This window comes from Crotalus tigris, unplaced genomic scaffold (assembly GCF_016545835.1).
Source record: "Crotalus tigris isolate CLP2741 ecotype Arizona unplaced genomic scaffold, ASM1654583v1 scf7180000024417.1347922, whole genome shotgun sequence".
NCBI classification, from domain to species: Eukaryota; Metazoa; Chordata; class Lepidosauria; order Squamata; family Viperidae; genus Crotalus; species Crotalus tigris.
In genome coordinates this window covers 342,990-366,237 of record NW_024100583.1, presented here as the reverse complement: position 1 = coordinate 366,237, position 23,248 = coordinate 342,990, and the positions used below count along the sequence as shown (strand labels likewise).

At 42.4% G+C, this 23,248-nt stretch overlaps 1 protein-coding gene across 4 annotated transcripts in view; it reads right to left on the bottom strand.

The window, feature by feature from the left end:
• Positions 1-23,248, bottom strand: part of DIAPH3 (diaphanous related formin 3) — a 119,668-nt gene that overhangs the window by 78,505 nt on the left and 17,915 nt on the right. For 3 of the 4 annotated variants that reach the window (XM_039329829.1, XM_039329832.1, XM_039329830.1), the window contains 12 exons: positions 22,889-22,963; positions 22,724-22,793; positions 21,036-21,172; positions 19,209-19,314; positions 17,855-17,965; positions 17,142-17,260; positions 16,048-16,164; positions 13,036-13,154; positions 12,229-12,293; positions 10,061-10,165; positions 5,302-5,571; positions 1,389-1,503 (listed from right to left, as the gene is read on the bottom strand). In XM_039329829.1, the coding sequence (XP_039185763.1) occupies positions 1,389-1,503; positions 5,302-5,571; positions 10,061-10,165; positions 12,229-12,293; positions 13,036-13,154; positions 16,048-16,164; positions 17,142-17,260; positions 17,855-17,965; positions 19,209-19,314; positions 21,036-21,172; positions 22,724-22,793; positions 22,889-22,963 (1,409 nt within the window). The remainder of the gene's footprint in view (positions 1-1,388; positions 1,504-5,301; positions 5,572-10,060; positions 10,166-12,228; positions 12,294-13,035; positions 13,155-16,047; positions 16,165-17,141; positions 17,261-17,854; positions 17,966-19,208; positions 19,315-21,035; positions 21,173-22,723; positions 22,794-22,888; positions 22,964-23,248) is intronic. The other variant, XM_039329831.1, reaches the window with a different exon arrangement.

The following is a 23,248-nucleotide window of genomic DNA, read 5'->3' as shown; positions in this document are numbered from 1 at the left end:
CGACTTATACAACACTGTCAAACTACCTAGTAAGGCTATATGACTATTCTTCTTCTCATCTTTCCTATTACCTATCTCCTTATCTTCTTATGAGTATAACTTTGTTGCTTGTGTCTTACGATTTATATTAATTGTTTTATTTGGTGCCCTAGTATGATTTATGTTGATTGCTTATTTAGCATCCGATGACCATCACTAAGTGTCGTGTCTTTTGATTTATGATGAATGCAATTTTAGGATGATTACGATCACGATTTATCACTTGTTGCTTGTATGTACACTGAGAGCTTATCCACCCGAGACAAATTCCTTATGTGTCCAGTCACACTTGGCCTATTCTATTCTATTCTATTCTATTCTATTCTATTCTATTCTATTCTATTCCATTCCATTCCATTCCATTCCATTCCATTCCATTTTAATTCTATTTCCTTCCATTCTAATTCTATTCTATTCCATTCCATTCCATTCTAATTCTTTCTATTCCATTCCATTTTATTTCCTTCCATTCTAATTCTATTCTATTCTATTCCATTTTATTCCCTTCCATTCTAATTCCATTCCTATTCTATTCTATTCTATTCTATTCTGTTCTATTCTATTCTATTCTGTTCTATTCTATTCTATTCTATTCTATTCCATTTTATTCCCTTCCATTCTAATTCTATTCTATTCTATTCTATTCCATTCCATTCCATTCCATTCCATTCCATTCCATTTATTTGCACCAAGCTAATATTTCAGTGGGCACTTTCTACTTACACAGGAAGTAAATACATTGAGTAGTCTCGGCCCCTGAACGTCATTTTCAAAGACAAAATAGTAAATAGAATTCCCTTTTTGCATTTTCTGTGCTGCTGTTCTTAGAATATTTTCAGTTTGAATGTACCTTAAAGTAACTTCCTTTGGTCATCACTCCTTCTAGGTATATTACATGGCAAGAATTATTTTTTCAAAAGGGCTTAGCGTACCTTGAAAAGAACTAGCCCCAAACAATCGGCCTCCCAACAAATGATGGCTCATAACTAAAATACATGGTATATTTTCTCAGCTTTTAGTCACACTTCCCATAGTCTATAACAGAGTAAACAGTAATTTTAACAGCTCAGTGGACACATTTCGGCAGTTAAGTGCATGCTTTTCTTAACTGCATTATACAAGGGGAGCTTAAATGGAAAAGTGAAATAATACTATGGGCTAAGTTCTATTCTGTGTGTGCTGCAGTTATAAATGATTGTAACCTCAGTTATTAATGTAACAATTATCATATGACACACATAAGCATTCATCAGCTGCGGTGGCAAGAGCTGCAGGTGTTTATTGAAAATAAAATAGGCTCATTTTCTAAAAGGAGGCTTTAAATCAGAAAAAAAAAATAATTAACTTACCGTTTTTCTGACAACAAAAGGTAAGTTCCAGCTTGCATAACAAATCGGTACTTTCGTATTTTCCATCATTGGCCATTACCCAGAAACAGTTTTCAGTCATTTCCTGGGGGCTTATCTGCAAAGGAAATAGAGCATCTTAATTTCCTGTTATCGTGAATGCCACACTTCGTTAGGATTGCAAAACACGTGGTTGATGGCAATGGGAAGGCCACCCGCCAACTGTAGCCTGCAGATTCCTGAGTGGAAAAACTGGTCTCCTTTTGAAGGGTGTGGGTAGGTTTATAGGATAAAATCTGTGTTTGTAACTCCTTCAGAGCCTTTAAAATATCGGATGCCCATCAAAATGATAATAATAATCAGGTTTACTTTTCACGCTAATTCCACTGCCGTTTGAAGTGGGGCTTTCAACTGATTGTGGCTCAGAAGAAGTCAGAAATATTTCTATATTTACCACCTGACTTCCGATAACTCTGGGCAGTTTACCAACTGTTTTGAAAAAGCATTAAAACAAGGTCAGTACTTCTGACCTAGTTCCAAATCAGGAGTGAACAGAAATAGGATATTGCTCAATCGATGAACCTTACTGATTGGAACAAAGGTCACCAACTTTTGTCGGTTGGCAGACCGGAGGAAAAGGGAGGGGGAAGCATTCTACTTGCGTGCATGGGCGTGTGCGTGGGGCCGCGAGTACACGCGCACCACAAACGGGGTGGGGCTAGCGCCCGTGTGATGCTCACTAGCCCTACCCTGTTCTTCCGTAGCGCAGTGCCTTGTTTCTGCGCCCGCGGCGCTACGGCGGCGTTTTTGTGCCCCATGGCGCGGCGGTGCCTGGCTTTTGCGCCCCGTGGTGCTAGCACAATTGAGGGGGTGTCCCATGGCCCGGTGGCCGGCAAGCCACAGCCCACTACTGGGCGTGGCCTACAGGTTGGGGACCCCTGGATTAGAACACAGTCCAGGGCCAGAATAAAACATATTAGAGATGTTAAGATTATTGAAGATATGTAGACCATAGTAGCGTTGGCATCCTCTTCCTTAAAGAGATCCTTTTAAGGTTATACTAATGATAAATCAGGTTTACTTTTCACGCTAATTCCACTGCCGTTTGAAGTGGGGCTTTCAACTGATTGTGGCTCAGAAGAAGTCAGAAATATTTCTATATTTACCACCTGACTTCCGATAACTCTGAACAGGAAGAAATATACTGGGCAACCATTGGTCTGAAATGGTTTCCTGCTTCAGCAAGCAAGTTGGACTAGAAGACTTCCAAGGTCGCGTCCAACTCTTGTTATAGATTCATGAAGGTTTATTACTGACCTGAAAAGTTAGACGAGTTCAAAACACAGAACAGCAATTGCTTTCAAAGACATCACAAAATGTGGATTTTTTTTTACAACGGCAGTTTTAAGGCCGGGCATTGAAACTTAAGAAACCGAGGAACAACCAAGAGGGAAGCAAAACTGAGGCTCAACATCTGCACGATAGCAACCCAACACCCATGAAAGAAGAATGATGCAGCACTTTCCTCCCTTCCAACGTACATCTCCACTGTCACAGCTTGCTAGGTCTTAAGATTGCAAACTAAAATTTCATTCACTGAGTATCTTGGAATTTATCTCCACCCTGCAGTGTATGAGGGTCTGGATGGGTCTGGATGAGGGTCTGGATGGGGGTGAACAGGCTTAGACTCAACCCTGACAAGACAGAGTGGCTCTGGGTCTTGCCTCCCAAAGGCCAACTGGATGGTCCATCTTTAGTCCTGGGGGGGGGCAAATTTACCTCCCTCAGTGCAGGCACGCAACTTGGGTGTCCTCCTGGACTCACAGCTAAATTTGGAACAACATCTATCGGCTGTGGCCAGGGGGACCTTTGCCCAGGTTCGCCTAGTGCACCAGTTGCGGCCTTATTTGGACCGGGAGGCTTTACTCACAGTCACTCATGCCCTTGTCACCTCAAGACTGGATTACTGTAACGCGCTCTACATGGGGCTACCCTTGAAGGGCGTTCGGAGGCTGCAGTTGGTTCAGAAAGCAGCCGCGAGAGCGATTGTGGGCGCGCCAAAGTACGCCCATGTGTCACCTATCCTCCGCGAGCTGCACTGGCTTCCTGTGGGTCTCCGGACGCAATTCAAGGTGTTGGTTATCACCTTCAAAGCCCTTCATGGCATAGGGCCAGGTTACTTACAGGACCGCATTCTGCCGCACAGCTCCCAGAGATCGGTGAGATCTCATAGATTGGGCCTCCTTCAGGTCCCGTCGGCCAGACAATGTCGGCTGGCGGGCCCTCGGGGAAGGGCCTTCTCTGTGGTGGCTCCGACCTGGTGGAATCAACTTCCCCCCGAGGTTCGAACTACTCCCACCCTGCCGGCCTTTAAGAAAGCCGTTAAAACTCTCCTGTTCCGACAGGCCTGGGGCTGATGTCCCCGGGTGGCCGGGATATGATCGGACTCGCGGTATGACTGGATTAATTTATTGTTTTATGACTGTTTTTAACCTTGTACGCCGCCCTGAGTCCTTTGGGATTGGGCGGCATATAAATATTTGCAAATAAATAAATAAATAAATAAATAAATAAATATGAGATACTTTGCTTCCTTAGAATACAGAATAAAAGAGCTGGAAGGGACCTTGGAGGTCTTCTAGTCCAACCTTCTGCCCAGGCAGGAAACCCTACATACCATTTCAGACAATACCCTTTATTTTTTAAAAAAATAAAAAATAAAATAAAATTCTACTACACATTTCCTTGCTGAAAGATTGCTGCCTTTTTAGGCTGGAACCTACACGATTTTGAACCGAAAACGTCTCACGTATTTTGCCACTTGAACGATTTTGTAAACCAGAAGAATCCCTCATGTCGTAAAATGAATCAGTTAAAAAAAATTATCCCGCATGAGACGATTTCAGAGACCGAAAGAGCAAACTGTCGGCAATAATGGGAGTAAATAGGATAAATGTTACGACGTCCTAGGCCGAGATTTCGTTGAAAAAAAGCAACTACCAGCAGGAACGAAGAACAATGCTTTACTGGTGAAAAGAAGCATGAATAAAGTCGGCCCGACAATAAAAGTCCTTCAGATATTAGCTTCTCTAGCTCTGGTTGGGACACGATATAACTGCCTAAAATCCAGTTATTTTATTCAAAATAACAGAATAGAGTTGGAAGGGACCTTGGAGGTCTTCCAGTCCAAGGGGTCCCCAACACCCAGTCCGTGGACCACTACCGGGCTACAGCATGCCAGCAACTGGTCCGCACAAACAAAGCTCCATCCGTGGGATGCAGGCAGCACACAAAACCATGCACCCTCCGATCCGCGGAAAAATCTCTCTCCACGGAACCAGTCCCTGGTGCCCAAACGGTTGGGGATCTCTATTCTAGTCCAACCCCCTGCTCAGGCAGGAGACCTTATATATCATATTCAGACAAATGGTTGTCCAATCTCTTCTTTAAAACCTCCAGTGATGGAATACCCACAACTTCAGTAGGCAACTTCCGTTCCACTGCTTAATTGTCCTCACTATTAGGAAGTTTCTCTTTAATTCCAGATTGCTCCTCTCTTTGATTAGTTTCCATCCATTGCTTCTTGTCCTCCCCTTAGGTGCTTTGGAGAATAGATTGACTCCCTCTTCTTTGTGGCAGCCCCTGAGATATTGGAAGGCTGCTATCATGTCACGCCTAGTCCTTCTTTTCATTAAACTAGACATACCCAATGCCTGCAACTATTCTTCATGTGTTTTAGTCTCCAGTCCCCAATCATCTTTGATGCTCTTCTCTGCTCTTTCTAGAGTCTCGACATCTTTTTTACATCGTGGTGACCAAAACTGGATGCAGTATTCCAAGTGTGGCCTTACCAAGGCCTTGTAAAGTGATATTATTGCTCTTCTCTGCACTCTTTCTGGAATCTTCCTTGTCTTACCTTGGACCAGTTGATTCTTTTCATGGTGACTTCAGGCTTAAATTCTTTTTTAGGTTTCAATCCGAAAGGCAGCAATTGAGGAGGAGGAAGAGAGCGCTGACCTCCAGGTAGTCCAAGTAGTGGAGGTGGGGGTGGAGGAACGCCAAAGGCAGGTGGTAGTGGGGGTGGAGGAGGTGGAGGAGGAATAGTTCCACTGGAAGCTCCTGGTGATGGGACCACATCTGTGGGTGCTTCAACAGATGTCAGAGGACAACTGTTGGTTGAGCCATTCTGAAAAGAAGAAAATGTTGGCATTTCTAATGTAAGCACTTTGTGTAGTAAGTGCATACTCACTCTTTCTGCCAAAACAAACAGGACAGAGGTCAATCAATTCCATCGTCAGTCAATCCAAGCAAATCCAAAATGGCTCCCTGGTATATAAATCCAAAATGGCTCCCTGATATATAAATCCAAAATGGCTCCCATATATATACATACATATACATACATACATATATACATATATACATACATACATATATATATATAAGAATTACCTGACAAGACAAATTTAGATGATTAGAAGGTATTTTCTAAGGGTAAAGAAAACCTGAAGTAGGTGAAAGGATTAAAGCAGAAAACAGAAACCTTTCTCAAAATACTGGTTTCAATCCACGGTCAGGGTATAATTGGGATAAAAAGGACATTAATTGTAAGCAAGTAGTTTTTAAGACTGTAATATTCTAATGGTTCTAATGGTTTCTGCCCGAGCAGGGGGTTGGACTAGATGACCTCCAAGGTCCCTTCCAACTTTACTATTATTATTATTATTATTATTGTTTTTAATGTTTATGTTCTATTTCCCCCCCTTTTTGTATTTTCCTCGACTTACAAGTTTGTTTAGTGACTCTTCTAAGTTACAACAGCAATGAAAATATATATATCATCTATCATCTCTCTATATATATCCTGTCCGTCTGTCTGTCCGTCTATCTATCTATCTATCTATCTCTCTATCATCTATCTGTATCTATCTCTGTCTATCATGTATCTATCTATATCTCTCTATCATCTATCTGCATCTATCTCTATCCCTCTATCATCTATCATCTATCATCTATCTGTCTGTCTGTCTGTCTATCTCTACCTACCTACCTACCTACCTACCTACCTACCTACCTACCTACCTATCTCTCTATCTAATCTATCTATCTCTACCTGCCTACCTACCAGCTATCATCTCTTTATCTATCATCTCTCTCTCTCTCTCTCTACCTCTCTATCATCTATCTATCTATCTATCTATCTATCTATCTATCTATCTATCTATCTATCTATCTATCTATCTCTGTGTGTATCATCTATCTGTATCTATCTATCTCTACCTACCTATCTCTCTCTCTATCTAATCTACCTATCTCTACCTACCTACCTACCTACCTTACCAGCTACCTATCATCTCTATCTATTATCTCTCTATCAATTTCTCTCTCTCTCTCTCTCCATCAATCATCTCTTATGACCATTGTTCACACTTACGACCCTTGCAGCATTCCAATGGGTCACATGATCAAAATTTAGACACTTGGCGATTGACTCATATTTATGACGGTTGCCGTATTCCAGGCTCATGTGATCTTTTGTGACCTTCAGACCAGCAAACTTAAATGGGAAAACCAGATTCACTTAACAACTGTGTTACTAACTTAACAATTGCAGGGATCCACTTAACAACTATGGCAAGAAACGTCATAAAATGGGGCACAACTCATTTAACAAATGTCTCGCTTAGGAACAGAAATTTGGGCTCGTGGTCATTAAAAGTCGACCATTCCCTTGTTGTATATTGTATAACTTTTTCTTAAAAATAATTTATCCTCATTTATAATTTCATGACTTTATTCTGTGATCACTAGTGTATTATTTGTTATCTTGATGTTTGTCCGTGAAGTTTTAACAGTGAATTTTGGGATCAAACATCTTAAAGGTATTTTAAATAAATTCTGAATAGGATAAAACCACGAACTTCGGCACATTTGCAAATTTCTTATTTACTTGATTCTGTTTCTAGGAGTTTATTTTTTTTCTTTCTTTCTTGTAAGCGGGAAGGTGAATCTATATATATCTTAAATAAATTGTACTGCAGGAATAGTCAAGCACTGTCTCGCCCCAAGGTGAGACGGTATGTCTAGTTCATCTTTTGTTTTTCACTTAGCTTGCTTTTTAAAAGAAAGGGTTGATTATTGCAAGTTTGATGGCTAATCCGTTTAGTTTGGTTCACTGAAAAGCAGCAGATCTGCATATTTTATTTTATAACTTTTAATATGCAAACTAAGTTCAGTTATATTAGTTTCAAGAAAGACCGGAATCACAAGGAACTGCTTGATAACCACAGGAGCCACTTCTATCTGATCAAACCTGATGTACGATGTGATTTGATTTGATTTTATTTAAAAAATGTCCTGTTTAACTATAGGGCCTATAGCAGGGGTGTCAAACTCAATTTCATTGAGGGCCGCATCAGCATTGCGGTTGCCCTCGGGGAGCCGGGTGGGTGTGGCCAGGGTGGGTGCGGCCTACTGAGTGGGCGTGGATGGAGTGGGTGTGGCCTATTGGGTGGGCGTGGCCAGCTCTACATCGTTCGCGTCAAGGGTGCCTGTGGGGGCCTGGGCAGGAGTGGGACAGATCTGAGGGTCTCTGTCAGAAGGGGGGGGGACCAGGGCAAGCGCCAAGGCATGGTCCATTTCTTCATTCTTCACAAAGGGTGACACCTCCCCAGCATGCACCCGGGGGGGGACGACGCGGCAGGGGTTGGTTCCTCACTGTTTCTAAACGGCCTTGTGGAGCTAAGACTGAATGCGTTTCAGCATAGATGGCCACCACAAAATTGTACACTGGCTCCCGGCCGACCTGGGCCAGGGCCAAGGCAGCGGGGGCCGTTCCCTCACTGTTTCCAGGATGGCTTCGCGAGATACATGAAATCACTTGGCGGACCGCATCCGGCCCCCGGGCCTTGTGTTTGACATGTCTGGCCTATAGCATTTGCATTTCCACAGCAGACAACATCCCAAAGAGGTGGGCCAATTGTATCAGCTAAACATCAGCTACACTAACCAACAACATCCACCCCAAGTGTCAAGGTAATCCTCAACTTACAACAGTTCGTTTAGTGACTGTTCAAAGCTACAACGGCGCTTTTAAAAAGAGACTCATGACCGTTTTTCACAGTTAGGGCCACGAGATCAAAATCCAGACGCTTGGCAACCGACTCATGTTTATGACGGTTGCAGTGTCCCGGGGTCACGTGACCCCCTTTGGCATCCTTCTGGCCAGCGGAATCCAAGGGGAAAGCCAGACTCATTTAACAACGGTGTTCCTAACATAACGACGGCAGTGACTCATTTACCAACACTGGCAGGAAAGGTTGTAAAATGGGGCAAAATCCACTTAACAACTTTTTTCTACTTTGGAAGGAAAAGCTTGTGTTTTGAGGTCAATTGCGGTACTATCTGTAATTAGTTTGAAATAGCTAACCAATGAGATGGGATTTTTAGCAGACCAAGAAGGAAGGAAGGGAGGGAGGAAGGAGATACAGATGAGGGAGGGAGAAAGGAAGATGGAGGGAAGAGGGCACAGAGAGGAAGGAAGGAAGGGAGGAAGGAAGGAAGGAAGGAAGGAAGGAAGGAAGGAAGGAAGGAAGGAAGGAAGGAAAAATAGGGAGGGAGGGAAGGAAGGAAGGAAGGATGAAAAAGGAGAGGAAAAATGGAAGGAAGGAAGGAAGGAGATAGAGATGAGGGAGGAGAAAGGAAGATGGAGGGAGGGAGGGCACAGAGATGAAGGAAGGAAGGAAGGAAGGAAGGAAGGAAGGAAGGAAGGAAGGAAGGAAAAATAGGGAGGGAAGGAAGGAAGGAAAGAAGGAAGGAAAAACAGGGAAGGAAGGAAGGATGAAAAAGGAGAGGAAAAATGGAAGGAAGGAAGGAAGGAAGGAAGGAAGGAAGGAAGGAAGGAAGGAAGGAGGAAGGAAGGAGATAGAGATGAGGGAGGAGAAAGGAAGATGGAAGGAGGGAGGGCACAGAGATGAAGGAAGGAAGGAAGGAAGGAAGGAAGGAAGGAAGGAAGGAAGGAAGGAAGGAAGGAAGGAAGGGAGGGAGGGAGGGAGGGAAGATAAGAAAAAGAAGGATGCAGATACCAAGCAACTTGGAAATATTTTAAAATAAAAGAGCCTTGTCCTTCCTGGGGACAATCTCAACAAGTATTTTGTTACATAATGGCCAAGGAGGTGCGTTTAGGGAGATCACAAGAACGGAGGCACTAACTCTCATTACTGATCATTATCAGCTGGTAATTAAAATGTGCATTGCATGATGATAAGCCACTAAATTAATATAGTCCCTTTTAAAGACCGAGCAGGTTTGTAGACATTGATATATCTGAAATACTATGTGCCATCATCTACCTACCGATAAAAATGTATGTGCCAAAACAGGAGTTGTCCCTTCTTTCCTATTTCTACTATTCTACAACCGTATTTCAAGTGTCATGGCATCATCGCAACACCTTCAAAAGAACAACCACTTCCGACACCAGCTTTTCCTACCAAGATCGAGACCAAAAAGAACAGGAAAAAATGGCGCCGTGCCTTTCTCATTCAGAAATGACAAAGCACAGAGTCAAAGTCTTATTGGTTTTTACATGAATGCAGTAGCATCACACGTAAGTTGTTGCTAATTATTTTAACTGCATAAACAGCAACTTGTGAGTGCAGATTCTTTTTTTTTACCTCGTTTTTGTAAGGTTTTCTCCCTCCATCAAGGAGGCCAAGCTTTTCTTCGGTCTTCTGAAGCTGCGCCTTTGTCTCTTGGTGAGCCACGAACTCTTTTTCAAACTGGAACAAAAATGAAAAGGCACTGTGCATCATTAAATTTACAGGTGTAAATTGTCCGTTGCCCCGAGTATTGTCATGCTATCGTACCTAGATTTGCATATCACGCAATCTTAAGTGGCTCTGGGGAGATACAAAATATCAAGTTGATTTTTATTTCAAAACGAGGGAGTGAGATGGATTAGACTCTGCTTTGCTCTTGACAACTACATTGATTTTCATATATTTGTCTTAAAAGTCCATTGCTGGTGTCTGCACAGGAGCTGTTACATCAGTTCCAGGTTCCTGTAAAGATAGACTCTTGATCCTTGAATATTTTTCAACAAATCAACCCACTGGATTCAAGGCTAAGTTCCTCTTACCCGTAAAGTTGTTGTTTTAAATGCTGTCCACCACTTCTTTAAATGAAACCAGTTTATTAGATCAGAAACTGGCACCTAGTCTTTGCACTATCCAAATTCTTTAGAATAGAATACAATTCTTTATTGGCCAAGTGTGATGGGACAGAGAAGGAATTTGTCCCCGGTGCTTAAGCTCTCAGTGTACATAAAAAGAACCAAGTGGTATTAGGCAACCTATGGGTTTTACGGTTTTCTCCTTCACTACAAGACAAAGGCAATGTGTGAAAACCTCCAAAATTAGTCAAATCAGCCACTTCTTCTTATCCTTAAAGTTCAAATGAATCTGGGCAAATGTGAGCCAACAGCCATATCCTATAAAGCAGTGGTGGCGAACCTATGGCGCGCGTGCCAGAGGCGGCACTCAGAACCCTGTGGGCACATGAGCTGTCGCCCCAGCCCCGCCTCCCCCGCGGCTCCCTCACCAGCAGCCTCCCCCAGAGGAGAGTCACCTGGAGCGTGGCCCATGCAGAGCAGCGCAGCCAAGGACATGGCAGCCGGGCAGCAGGGACAAGACTCCGCCCTCGCGCCCCGTCGCTCACAGATGATATTGTGGGGCGCGGGCGGAGGGCGTGGTCGCCATGGCGCTGCTGGATCACCTGGGCGATCTGTGGCGGGCCGTGGAGGCGGGCGATGCGGGGGGGGGGCGGTGTGGTTTTTGGGCACTCAGTCTCTAAAAGGTTCGCCATCACTGCTATAAAGTATTCCGCAAAGAACACACCTTATGTAGAAATGGTAAACTGCTTGTCCAATTTTAAACTAATCTGTACAGTAAGTAGAGACATGTTGCCACAGTTGTTTTTGTCGCTCTTTGGAAAGTGTTTCAAGGCAAAGCTGCCAAACTTCCCAACAATGGCCAAAAACAATGGGCCTGTCCATTGTCAGGTATGCTCAGTGGGGCCTAATCTAGGATGCTGGGAAGCCACAGGCTCCCACACAGCTTGATGTAGCCTAACAATTCTAGTAAGAAATCCAATTTCTCTTGCAACAGGTTCTACGGTAGAATAGCAGGTGCCTTTGGCTTTTTTAGGCCCACCTTATTTTATGACAGGGTACATAAATTCAACGTAAATTGGTGCAATGTGGCTGTTAAAAATAGAGAGCTGTAGTTTAGTAATAAAGGAAGGGCCGCAGATTCGTATTCCAGGATTTGGGAGAACTAATAAATTGATCCCTCGTGATTTTTTTTTCCCTAGCGAAATTTCTTGAAACATTTCCTTCATATTTTTTTTCTCATCCTACCAACGTCTGTTTATTTTGCATCAAAGAAAATGGAAGATGAAAATAATAAGATGACGTCCAAACGCTGTGTAACTGATAAATGCGCACTCCAGGATTCAACAATTAAGGATTAGAAAAGCATAATAAAACGGTTCGATCAATCTCTTGATACTTTAGTTGAAAAGCAACTTCAGCTTCCAGCTGTAGATCAGAGCTGCAGTAACAGTTCACTACCAAAATCCTTTCCAGCTGTTATGTTTTAGTAAAAGGGTGGAAGGAAAATGGCCGCCATTTTGGATCACCGCAGCTGGGTTTTAAGTGAAAATCTCAATCTTCATGTTTGTTATCTTGTCTCTTGTAAAATGATTTTATTTTAGGTCCCAGAGATTACAGGACATTTGGACATTATAATAGGAAGGTTTGAGAATAAAACTTCTCTAAAATTACCTTTTTCAAGAATTCTGAAGCTTTTCCTTCAAGTTCTTCCATTTTCTTCTGTTCGATACAGATATCTAGCAGAAAATAGCCCATATAAATCTTTTGGATAGCTTTTACTGATTAGCCAATCTCAGAGAACAGTCCATAGGAAGAGTAAAACTTATGTCAACTTGTACCCGACCCTAAGATAAAGCAAATCTGTCCAGCAGTGTCAAGAAACATGAATATTTACATCCTAATTATTTAAGTAGAAACAAGTAAAAAAAAAAATTGCTTCCATTAATGACTGACAGCTACGCTGCTAGCTTCAAACGGCAATGACTAAACTTTTCATAAAACAGTTTAAAAGATACAAGCCAGAAATAACAGTTTGAAAGCATTTTCTTCATAGGTATTCAGAGATGTTTAGCAATTACATTATTGATTTCAATACGATACTCAAGGAACTGCTATTTGTAAGTGTGTCAGGATCACGAAAACATATATTGCAAGTATGCAACTAAACCAATCAGAAAATAAGATTTGTTGCTTATTACCAAGTATGTGTATATGTACACACACACACACACACACACACACACACACACACACACACACACACTGTATGTATGTGTATAACTGGCAAAAACAAATGTACATCATTACAGAACACTTCCTGAATTTAATTTCTGGAACTATTTATTCATTCAGCCATTCATCACATTTAAATAGCTTCCCATCTCACGTGTGGTATACAATAATAACAATCCCTAGTAACTCTTTTTTTTTTAAATGTGATCTTTCATATGAGTATAAATATGGCATATGAATACCTACCCAATATGTGACTGAAATTTACATCCAGCCTTTTTCGATAACTAAAATCTGGGTCCAGACCACTTCGATGTAAGACCACCTGTGAAACGCACTCTTCGATTAACTTGAAATACAGAGGTCTAAAGAAATGACAAGAAAAGGTATGCATTTTAATTTTACGCTTCTGAGGCGATACTGCTTTTAACGCAGTGCAACATATTCGTGCTTCAACATTGACCTGAGTTAGGATTTAAGACTTCTGTCAGTCTCGTCAAGGCTGAACCCTGGCTAATGTTAGCTGGAGAACTGACACAATAACTAAATATGTCTCGGAAACTGGGACTCATTCTTAAGCAGGATGGAAGTTTGTGATCCATCCTATCTCTTGATGAAGCATCTACACAATCTGACAGGCGCCCTTCAGTAGGAGACAGCAGGAAATGCTAGTCTCCCTTATGCCCTCTGTCAGGGATAGGCAACCTTGGCTCTTTTATGACTCGTGGACTTCAACTCCCAGAATTCCTGAGCCAGCATGGAATTCTGGGAGTTGAAGTCCACGAGTCATAAAAGAGCCAAGGTTGCCCACTCCTGTCCTATGTAAAAGAATGATAGAAATGGACATCAATATAACAGAGCAGCCTCCAATGCAACTGTTTTCTATTGATGTTTTCCTTGGAGATCCTTAGGCACTTAGCCGGCCACCGTTCCAAATAGGATGCTGCATTAAAAAGATTTTTTTTTCTTCCCAAACTTGGCTTTTTAAAGAAGTGTGGACTCCAACACTCAGAATTCTGGGAGCTGAAGTCCACACCCATCTTAAAGCTGCCAAGTTTGAAAAAAGGCGAGATAGACAATATTGGGTTGATCTAGGCATGCTCTTTTCAGGGGTTGTGTACGGCAACATTTCACTTTGCAGAAAAGTCTTGATTTTAATTGTCTGGGGTGGGGTGAAGTTTTGCCACAACAGGCAAAAAGCAAGGGGCCAAGAAAAGCATCGTGACCAGTCACTTAATTTCAATAGCTGTACCTTCTGTGCCACATACAAAAAAAAATGTGTGCGAGAGGATTTTGCAGCTAATGAATACGCCACTGATGGCTCAGAGTTTAAGACCTCATTTTTATATTTCCTAATCTCTTTGGTTTATTCCATATACCATTTTCTCTCGTTGTTTGGTAGGCTTCTTTCTGCTTCTGTTTATTTTTGCCACGTTAAAAATCTACCAATTCAAGACTTGCTTCGCAAGCCGTTATCTCACACTTTAGAACAATTTCAACGGTGCTTGTATAAAAAAAGACTCTTTGTTTTTACACATTTCTCCCCACAATATTCTACAGCGGACACCAACTTCTGCCACGTGAGGTCTGATATTGGCTAAATAACTCTGTTATTTAAAGAAATTAAAAGATGCTTGCTCCTGGGGAGGAAAGCTATTGCAAATCTAGACAGCATACTAAAAAGCAGAGACATCACCCTGCCAACAAAAGTACTGTATATCCAGGCCATGGTTTTCCCAGTTGCAATGTATGGCTGTGAAAGTTGGACTATAAGAAAGGCTGAGCGCCAAAGAATTGAGGCCTTTGAACTATGGTGCTGGAGAAGACTCCTGCGAGACCCCTGGACTGCAAGGCGATCAAACCGGTCAGTCCTAGAGGAGATCAACCCCGACTGCTCTTTAGAAGGCCAGATCCTGAAGTTGAAACTCAAATACTTTGGCCACCTAATGAGAAGGAAGGACTCACTGGAGAAGAGCCTGATGCTGGGAAAGATGGAGGGCAAGAGAAGAATGGGACGACAGAGAAAGAGGTGGCTGGATGAAGTCCCTGAAGCAGGAGGTGTGAGCTTAAATGGACTCCAGAAGATGGTGGAGAACAGGAAGGCCTGGAGGAACGTTGTCCATGGGGTCGCGATGGGTCAGACACAACTTTGCAACTAACAACAAATAACTCTGTAGAGAAAGCCCTTGGGGGAAAAGGGGGGGAGGCAAAACCAACAAAGAAAAGAAATATGCTGTCAATCTTTGGGCACCCGGAGCATCTGTGTGATAAACACGTTTAACAGAAATCTTTCCGACTCAGCAAGCAGCAACTGGCAATCTTGATCGAGATTTATGCCTCTGAATAGCAAAAGCTGTTTTTAGACTTTCCTGGTCTTCTTGCTGCTTTATATATTGGTGCATTTCAATAGCCTGCTTTTTTTCCTGTGAACAAAAAGGTGACCTGGGCTGGATTCTCTTACAATGTTACTCCATAATGATGATCTTGCAAGGTAAATTGGCGGAATAACCGGCCCAAAGTCCCCCTCGGTAAGGTTTTTTTTTTTTATTCAAGAAGGTGGAGTAAAGCTACATGTCAGTAATCAAAGTGCAGAGCTTTGCGGCACTCGCCTATTATAACACCTACTCAAAAAAGTCAGTGTTTTATTCCAAGCAGCTACCCATGTAATTTGCATAACGACAGCGGAGGCTATTTCCAGAAAATCAGTTTGATTCCAACACGAAGCTCTCTTTCTCAAAATCCTAGCTAAGATTGGATTACCCGTTAAGCAAACTAATCACAATTATTTACTTATACCAAACCCAAATTATGGGGGGAAAAAAATCCAGTTCACTATCAGCCTTTATCGGGAAAGTTTTTCCTCGCTATCGGGATTTCATTTTTTGAGGCCAAGACCAAAGTTAAATCCAGAGGTCAAATAAACCGGCCACCCACATCTTTCTTGGGACTCCGCTGAATAAATGCAACAATTGAAGACCTATTTTTCTACATTTTAAGGAGCTACAAGGTTTTCTAGGGACATGTCAACTCTTAAAGAATCAGAAATTTTCACGCAAATTAGGTTGGCCTTCTTGACCTGCCACCTCTGATTTGACAGATGTTGCATGCTTCTAAGTTCAGATTTATCTGAAGGTCTTCTGTGGAAACTAAGACACTGGGATAAAAACGTGCAACAGGTTGCAAAACGCTTGATACTTCGTAAGCAATGTCCAGATAGGAGCTTCAGCAAGTTTTCGTACCGTACAATTGTTTCCTTACCGTATAAAATTATCATTTCGTATCAGCAAGAGGTGCTGCAGGATAGAAAGGAAGCAGTTTTCCGCACTCGTGTCCTTAACGCTATTCCACACTAAATTAAAAACGTCATTTGCATCAGTAATCAAATTAAGGATAAAAAAAATATTTCAAGTGGATTGTACATGGTAGATAAGTTATTCTTTTCAAGATGAATTTAGATTTTTATTTTTTGCTGAAGTTACGTATCATTTTAAAATTTAAGTTGGCGAGGAAAAATGATTTATGCTTTGGGCCCAAAATGAGTCATCTGCCACAAACTGATTTTTGTTCCAGGACTTCTGGGAACAACATAGCACTTCTTACAGTCCATCCACGATCCTCTCCTTTTGATTATTACAACACGAGAATCGCCAAATTTTAGTTTGATAGTGTAAATAGAGTCAATTAAGAATCAAGAAACACTATCATTGCTTGGATGCTGGCTACCACGACTGCTTTAACTCAGAGATCTCCAATCTTTCTGGGTGGGTGGCCTGGTGGCACTTTACATGCACATGCACAAACGTGAAGGTGGCCACACGTGCATGCGCACACACAAACAGGCCGCGAGCATGGACAGCACGCAAATGGGGCTGCGAGCATGCGCATGAGGCTCTCAGCCATGGTGGTGCCTGTGTGTGGGTTGTGGCGGCACTGCCGCCTGGCTCATGGTGATGCTACCACCAGCGTGAGGACCACACCACCACCCTGCATGAGGCTTGTGCCACGGCCCACAGCGATGCCACCACTGGCACAAAGATCCCGCTATCTCTTGTGGCACTGCTGCTGTGTACACAAGGTTCATGGCAATGTCACCAACTGTGTGTGGCATGCTGTCGCCCATCTGCTGCTTGCCATGCTCCGGCCCCCCGTGCGAGGTCCGTGGCAACGCTGCTGCCCACACAACACTCATAGCAATGGTGGCATGAGGGGGGTGAGCACGTGCACACGTGCACTGCCAAACTATTCACGTGGCCCAGTGACCAAGAGGCCACGGGCCAGTAATGGGCCACAGCCTATAGGCTGGGGACCTCTGGTTTAACTGATTACAAATTTCCGTTTTTTTAAAAGGATATTCAAACTCTGATCTGATATCATCTAAACGGTGGGAAAATTCAATCATATCTTCTTCTTTGTGTTCACTGAATACTTTCAGCTGGATATCCAAAGCTTCATTCCTTATGCATCTCAGCAGCTGCAGTGGGAAAGCACCAAACAGTACTGTAATTAATAACGGCCTGTTAAAATGAGTTATTTTGAACAAAACGCATGTATCCAAAGCTAATAATTTGGGTGAATTTATGCTATTCAAATATGTACTTTGTGAAACAATTTTTACAGGAGGCAGTTTGTTCTGTCATATATATATATATGAGGTTTTTGCGGGTGTTTGTATGTAGGTCTTTGGTTATTCGGGTTTTCTCCCACGTAAAATTGGAAGTGTCTTGGCAACGTTTTGACGAAGTCCCATTCGTCATCTTCAGGCTGGTGTTTTTGGCTTCGTGCTCCTAGAAGCACGAAGCCGAAAACACCAGCCTGAAGATGACGAATGAGACTTCATCGAAACGTCGCCAAGACACTTCCAATTTTGACGCGGGAGAAAACCCGAATAACCAAAGACCATACTATATATATATATATATATATATATATATATATATATATATATATATATATATATATATATGTATATATATATGTATATATATATATGTCTGCAAGGCATTTTACACTTCTTCTCATTGCAATCTTCTAATTTAAAAGTTAATTCACATGTACACACACTTACCGGCAGTCGCTCTTTTAATCCGCAACGCATAAATTCATTCCGAATGTGGAGTCTGAAGTCCAAATCATCAGGAGTTGTAACCAGAGCATTGATGAACTGCATACAGGCTATCTACAAAATGCAAAAACTTCAATCTGCAGGACTTCGCTGGCCTTCACTGATTTGTAGCACTAGCATTAAGACGTATATGACACTTCACAGTGTTCTACAGCCCTCTCTAAGCGGTTTACAGATTGAGCATTATTGACCCCAACAATGTGGGTCCTCATTTTACCAACCTCGGAAGGATGGAAGGCTGAGTCAACCTTGAGCCGGTCAGGATCAAACTCCTGACTGTGGGCAGAGTTAGCCTGCAATAGCAATAGCATTAAGATTATATACCGCTTCACAGTGCTTTACAGCCCTTTCTAAGCGGTTTACAGAGTCAGCCTATTGCCCAACAATCTGAGACCTCATTTTACCAACCTCGGAAGGATGAAAGGTTGAGTCAACCTTGAGCCGGTCAGGATTGAACTGCTGGCAGTCGGCAGAGTTAGCCTGCAATGCTGCATTCTAACCACTGCGATACCAGGGCTCTCAAATTTCTGTCTTCAAAGTATGTTCCCAATATGAAACATCCAAAGAAAACAGACAACTCAGACAAAGCCAACAGGAGAACTTATTATTTTATTGCTATGAACATTACGAAATTGTTATGTGATGAACAAATTGTCTATGTGTAGTTGGGGAGGTGTTACCTATAAAATAACGTTATTCAAAGGGGAATAGCTATATAATTTCACGGGATTATTAAACGTTTCCATTTTTTTTCTGCCAAAAGACAATCAACACATCTAGAGGTAGACAAACTTTAGAAGTGATCATGAACATATTCAAATTTTTATCTTATGAATTTAACTGGTGTTAAGTTTTACAAATGCTGGATAAATGCAATTTCCAGCGCATTCTTCTTTACTTAAAACAATATATGATATTTAATTGTAATATGGCAATTACAATTAAAAGAACTTTATGGGTTGAAATTGAAGTATCAGGCCGTTATATTTCTTTTAGGTAATCAGGAAGAATTAAGTCTTTCTAGGTCAGTGGTCCCGAACTTCTGGGCACCAGGGATTGCTTCCGTTGAAAACAATTTTTCCAGGGCCCAGGTGGTTTTGTGCGCTACCTAGATCCTGCACGTGCGCAAATTAAGCTTTGCTCACTTGCGCAGCCCAGTTCCTAACAGGCCACGGACCGGCACCTAGCTGTATCCAAGATTGAATAATTGTCCAAGAATTTATTTTTCTTAGAGTACGCTTACTACGTTAGTTACATTGATTGGTTTTAAAACACCACAAAAAAAAGCATCACTTACTTGCAGATGGACTGAATTCTCCTCAAGACCCTTCAGAATGGGGCCAAATCGGTCAATACCTCTGTCTTGTGCGGCTGTAGTCAAGGCTTTCAAAATCTTTTCCAGACTATGGAAGGAAGGAAAGAAAGAAGGAAAAGAAAAGAAAAGGAAAGGAAAGGAAAGGAAAGGAAAGAAGGAAAGAAGGAAGGGAAGGAAGGAAGGAAGGAAGGAAGGAAGGAAGGAAGAAAGGAAGGAAGGAAGGAAGGAAGGAAAGGAAGGAAGAAAGGAAGAAAAAAGGAAGGGAGGGAGGAAAGAACTATTATTAAACTAAACAGACCTGCATACTTCAGTCTCACATCTTAAATACCTTTATTTCAAGGGACATGAAATAAATCACCAAGCAATATTTCCCAGAAAACTCCAATTACCAACCATTCACAATGGAGTTCACATTCTACACAGCCTAATACATCCTGCAAGGAAATTTCCACCAGGGAACAGTTGTGCTGGGAAATCCTCACCGGATCAAAAAGCAAAGCATCTGCAAAAAAACACGATTTCTCCTTTGACACCAACCTTCTGAAGGCCTGGACAACCCTGGCTAAAAGTACGTAGAGATATTTCTGTGCCTCTTGGGGTTCGTCACGCAACTTATCCAGCTGTGTTTACGACAGAGAGTCCTCGACGTACAACTGTTCATTTAGTGGCCATTCACTTAATAACTGGGTTACTAATTTAAAAACGGCAGCGATTCCCTTAACAACTGGGGCAAGAAACTGGGGCAATGTTAACTGTCCAGGTTCCGACTGATGATCCCGACGAAGTGAGCACAGCTGAGACATTCCAATCTCTGATGCAAAACTTTATTGAGCTCAGCATATCCGCACAGATGAGTGGGAAACTAGCTCTGGCACCTAAATCAGTTAAATCTTAGAATTTCCCTTCCCCCCCATTAGTGCAGATCACATTGTCCAATAAGGTGTCAAAAAATTGCTATGAGAGAATGTTTCAGTTCTCAGGAAATAGTTCTCAAACGACCTTGATGCTCATGACTCGGCAGCCCGATGTCTGAAGCCTGCATTCCATTCTTCCTTCCCCTCCCACCCCAAGTCTGTAGGCAAGCTAAGAAGAAAAATGGACGCAGGTACATAAGAAAACCAAGATCATGGCATCTGGCCCTCTCAATTCCTGGCAAATAGATGGGGAAGAAATGGAGGTAGTGACAGATTTTATCTTTCTGGGCTCCAAGAACACCGCAGATGGGGACTGCAGCCAAGAAATTAAAAGACGCTTGCTCCTGGGGAGGAAAGCTATGGCAAATCTAGACAGCATACTAAAAAGCAGAGACATCACCCTGCCAACAAAAGTGCGTATAGTCCAGGCCATGGTTTTCCCAGTTGCAATGTATGGCGGTGAAAGTTGGACCATAAGAAAGGCTGAGCACCAAAGAATTGAGGCCTTTGAATTATGGTGCTGGAGAAGACTCCTGCGAGTCCCTTGGACTGCAAGGCGATCAAACCGGTCAGTCCTAGAGATCAACCCCGACTGCTCTTGAGAAGGCCAGATCCTGAAGTTGAAACTCAAGTACTTTGGCCACCTAATGAGAAGGAAGGACTCACTGGAGAAGAGTCTGATGCTGGGAAAGATAGAAGAAGGGGACGACAGAGAATGAGATGGCTGGATGGAGTGACTGAAGCAGTAGGCGCGAGCTTAAATGGACTCCAGAAGATGGTAGAGGACAGGAAGACCTGGAGGAACGTTGTCCATGGGGTCGCGATGGGTCGGACATGACTTTGCAACTAACAACAACAACATAAGCATTCTTCGTAGCTTGACAGTTACACTTACATGTTTTCGTCACCAATAATGCATATTGCAGAGAGAAGTTTAACTGCATCAGTCATCATGTTGATTTGTTTGGGATCGATTGTTTTGGCCAGTAACGAAAAACTCCTTTCTTCGTTCATTATTCTCTCCAAGCCGTACTAAAGGGTCAAGGGGTAAAAATTAACAGGAGGCAGAAGGTGATTGTTAACAAGATGCACATATGCAGACCGTTAGTTGCTGCTGCGTTTTCACATACACGTCAGGAGAAAGATCTGTGAAATCCTACAAAATTGTGAAGAGTTTCAAAGGCGCTTCCACAAGAGAATCAGCAATGTCAACTATATGTCTCATATATAGTTCTCAGTCATCCAGGTCATAGTTATCCCAAAGGTGCTTTTCCACGAGGCAACTCGGCCTTTTCAAGAGCTGAAGAAGCTACTTGGATGAGAAGCAAAATGTCTTCAAAGAAAAACAAGGAAGTCCAGTTGCCTCGTGGAAAAAAAAACACCTTTGGGACAATGTTAACCATGTGACAAGTTGAGATTGACTTAAATATTTTTCCTTTTATTTAGTAAGTTTTCCTCCTTGTCATCTCACTTCGATGTCTACAACATGTTTACAACTCACTTCTGTTAGGCTATTAAATAATATCATATAATATACAGGCAGTTCTCAGCTTACAACCATTTCCTTAGTGATCTTTCAAAGTTCACTAAAGGCACAGAAAGTTGACTTATTGTCACATTTACATTTATGTTATGATGATCTCTCTTTTACTTCAAGGTAACTAGAGAATACAGAACAGGGTCAGCCATCTGTGATAAAATTGAACAGCTCTCTCTAGACTAGGGGTCGGCAACCCGCGGCTCCAGAGCCGCATATGGCTCGTTCTCCGACGAGCTGACAAGCTTATTGGGCGGGGCTCCTCCCTTTGCTGCATCTCTGCAGGAAGCAGGAATCAAGAAGGGCAGGAGACAGGAGTCTAATAACAATGTGTGTCAGCTGGTTGGAGAACAGCCTGAAGCCAGCTTGCCAGGTGAGCAGAAAGAGAGAGAGAGGGGGGGAGGAAAGAGAAAGAGAGAGAGAGAGAGAGAGAGAGAGAGAGAGAACTCATGCACAGCAGCCTCTATTTCTTTTTAATTAAACTCTTCAATCAAGCTCCCCACTCCTTGCGTGTGCACGTGCGTGCACAAGTTTTCTGACTCCCAGTGTTTTCTGGCTCCCAAGTGGCTCTTTGAGTGTTTAAGGTTGCAGACCCCTGCTCTAGACACACGGGGAGGGATACGACATCATCGATCTCCAGTCTACAACACAGTCCTTTCAGCAGTTCCAAGAAGGCTCCAAACCCATTTGCACCCCTCAGGTGACCCTGAGGACACAGGTCAACCTCAAGGTAGCTTTAACAAATCTCTAAAGAATGCAAATGACCAGCTGTCTGCAAGGAGTATAAATCCTTCCATTCCCCACCATCCAAGCTTGAGATGAGAAGCAAAACACCTTCCAAGAAAAAAAACAAGAAAGTCCAGTTGCCTGAAAAAAAGCATCTTTGGGACAACCATGACCTGGATGATGGAGTCACTTTTGTTCAGTGCTGTTGTAACTTCCAACGATCACTGAACAACCACTGCAAGTCAAGCACTGCCTGTGTGTGTTCATATTCACCACTGTTGCAAACTTCAACTTCAGCTAAGCAGATGAGCGTTACTGACCTTGTTGTTCATGAAAGCTTTTAAGCACTGAATGATCTTATGCTGTATCTTCTTGAGAAGTTTGTCCTGTCTGAACAGAAGAAGATAAAGAGACAAAAATTATATCAGGCTGGTTTACTGTCCGTTCTTTCTTTCTGAGATCTACAGACTTGTTAGAAGACTTACTGCTTGCTTTCCACCAGTTTTTCCAAGATGTCCAATAATAATCCGAGCCCTTCCTGTCCAAAGTTCTCAACCCAGCTGCAAAAAATAAATTAAAAAAACAAACAAATCTCTATGTTAATTTTTGGCATTGATAATAAACGCATCCAAGTCAATAAACACATTGGTGCAATGGATCATCAGTGCCCAAATTCTTCAGTTCCTGGTTGTGCCGTTTAGTTTCTGTAACCTATTATATTTAAGAAGAAGAACAATGTTGGAAGGGACCTTGGAGGTCATCAAGTCCAACCTCCTGCTCAGGCAGGAAACCCTATATCATTTTGGACAAATGGCTGTCCAGTCTCTTCTTAAAAACTTGCAGTG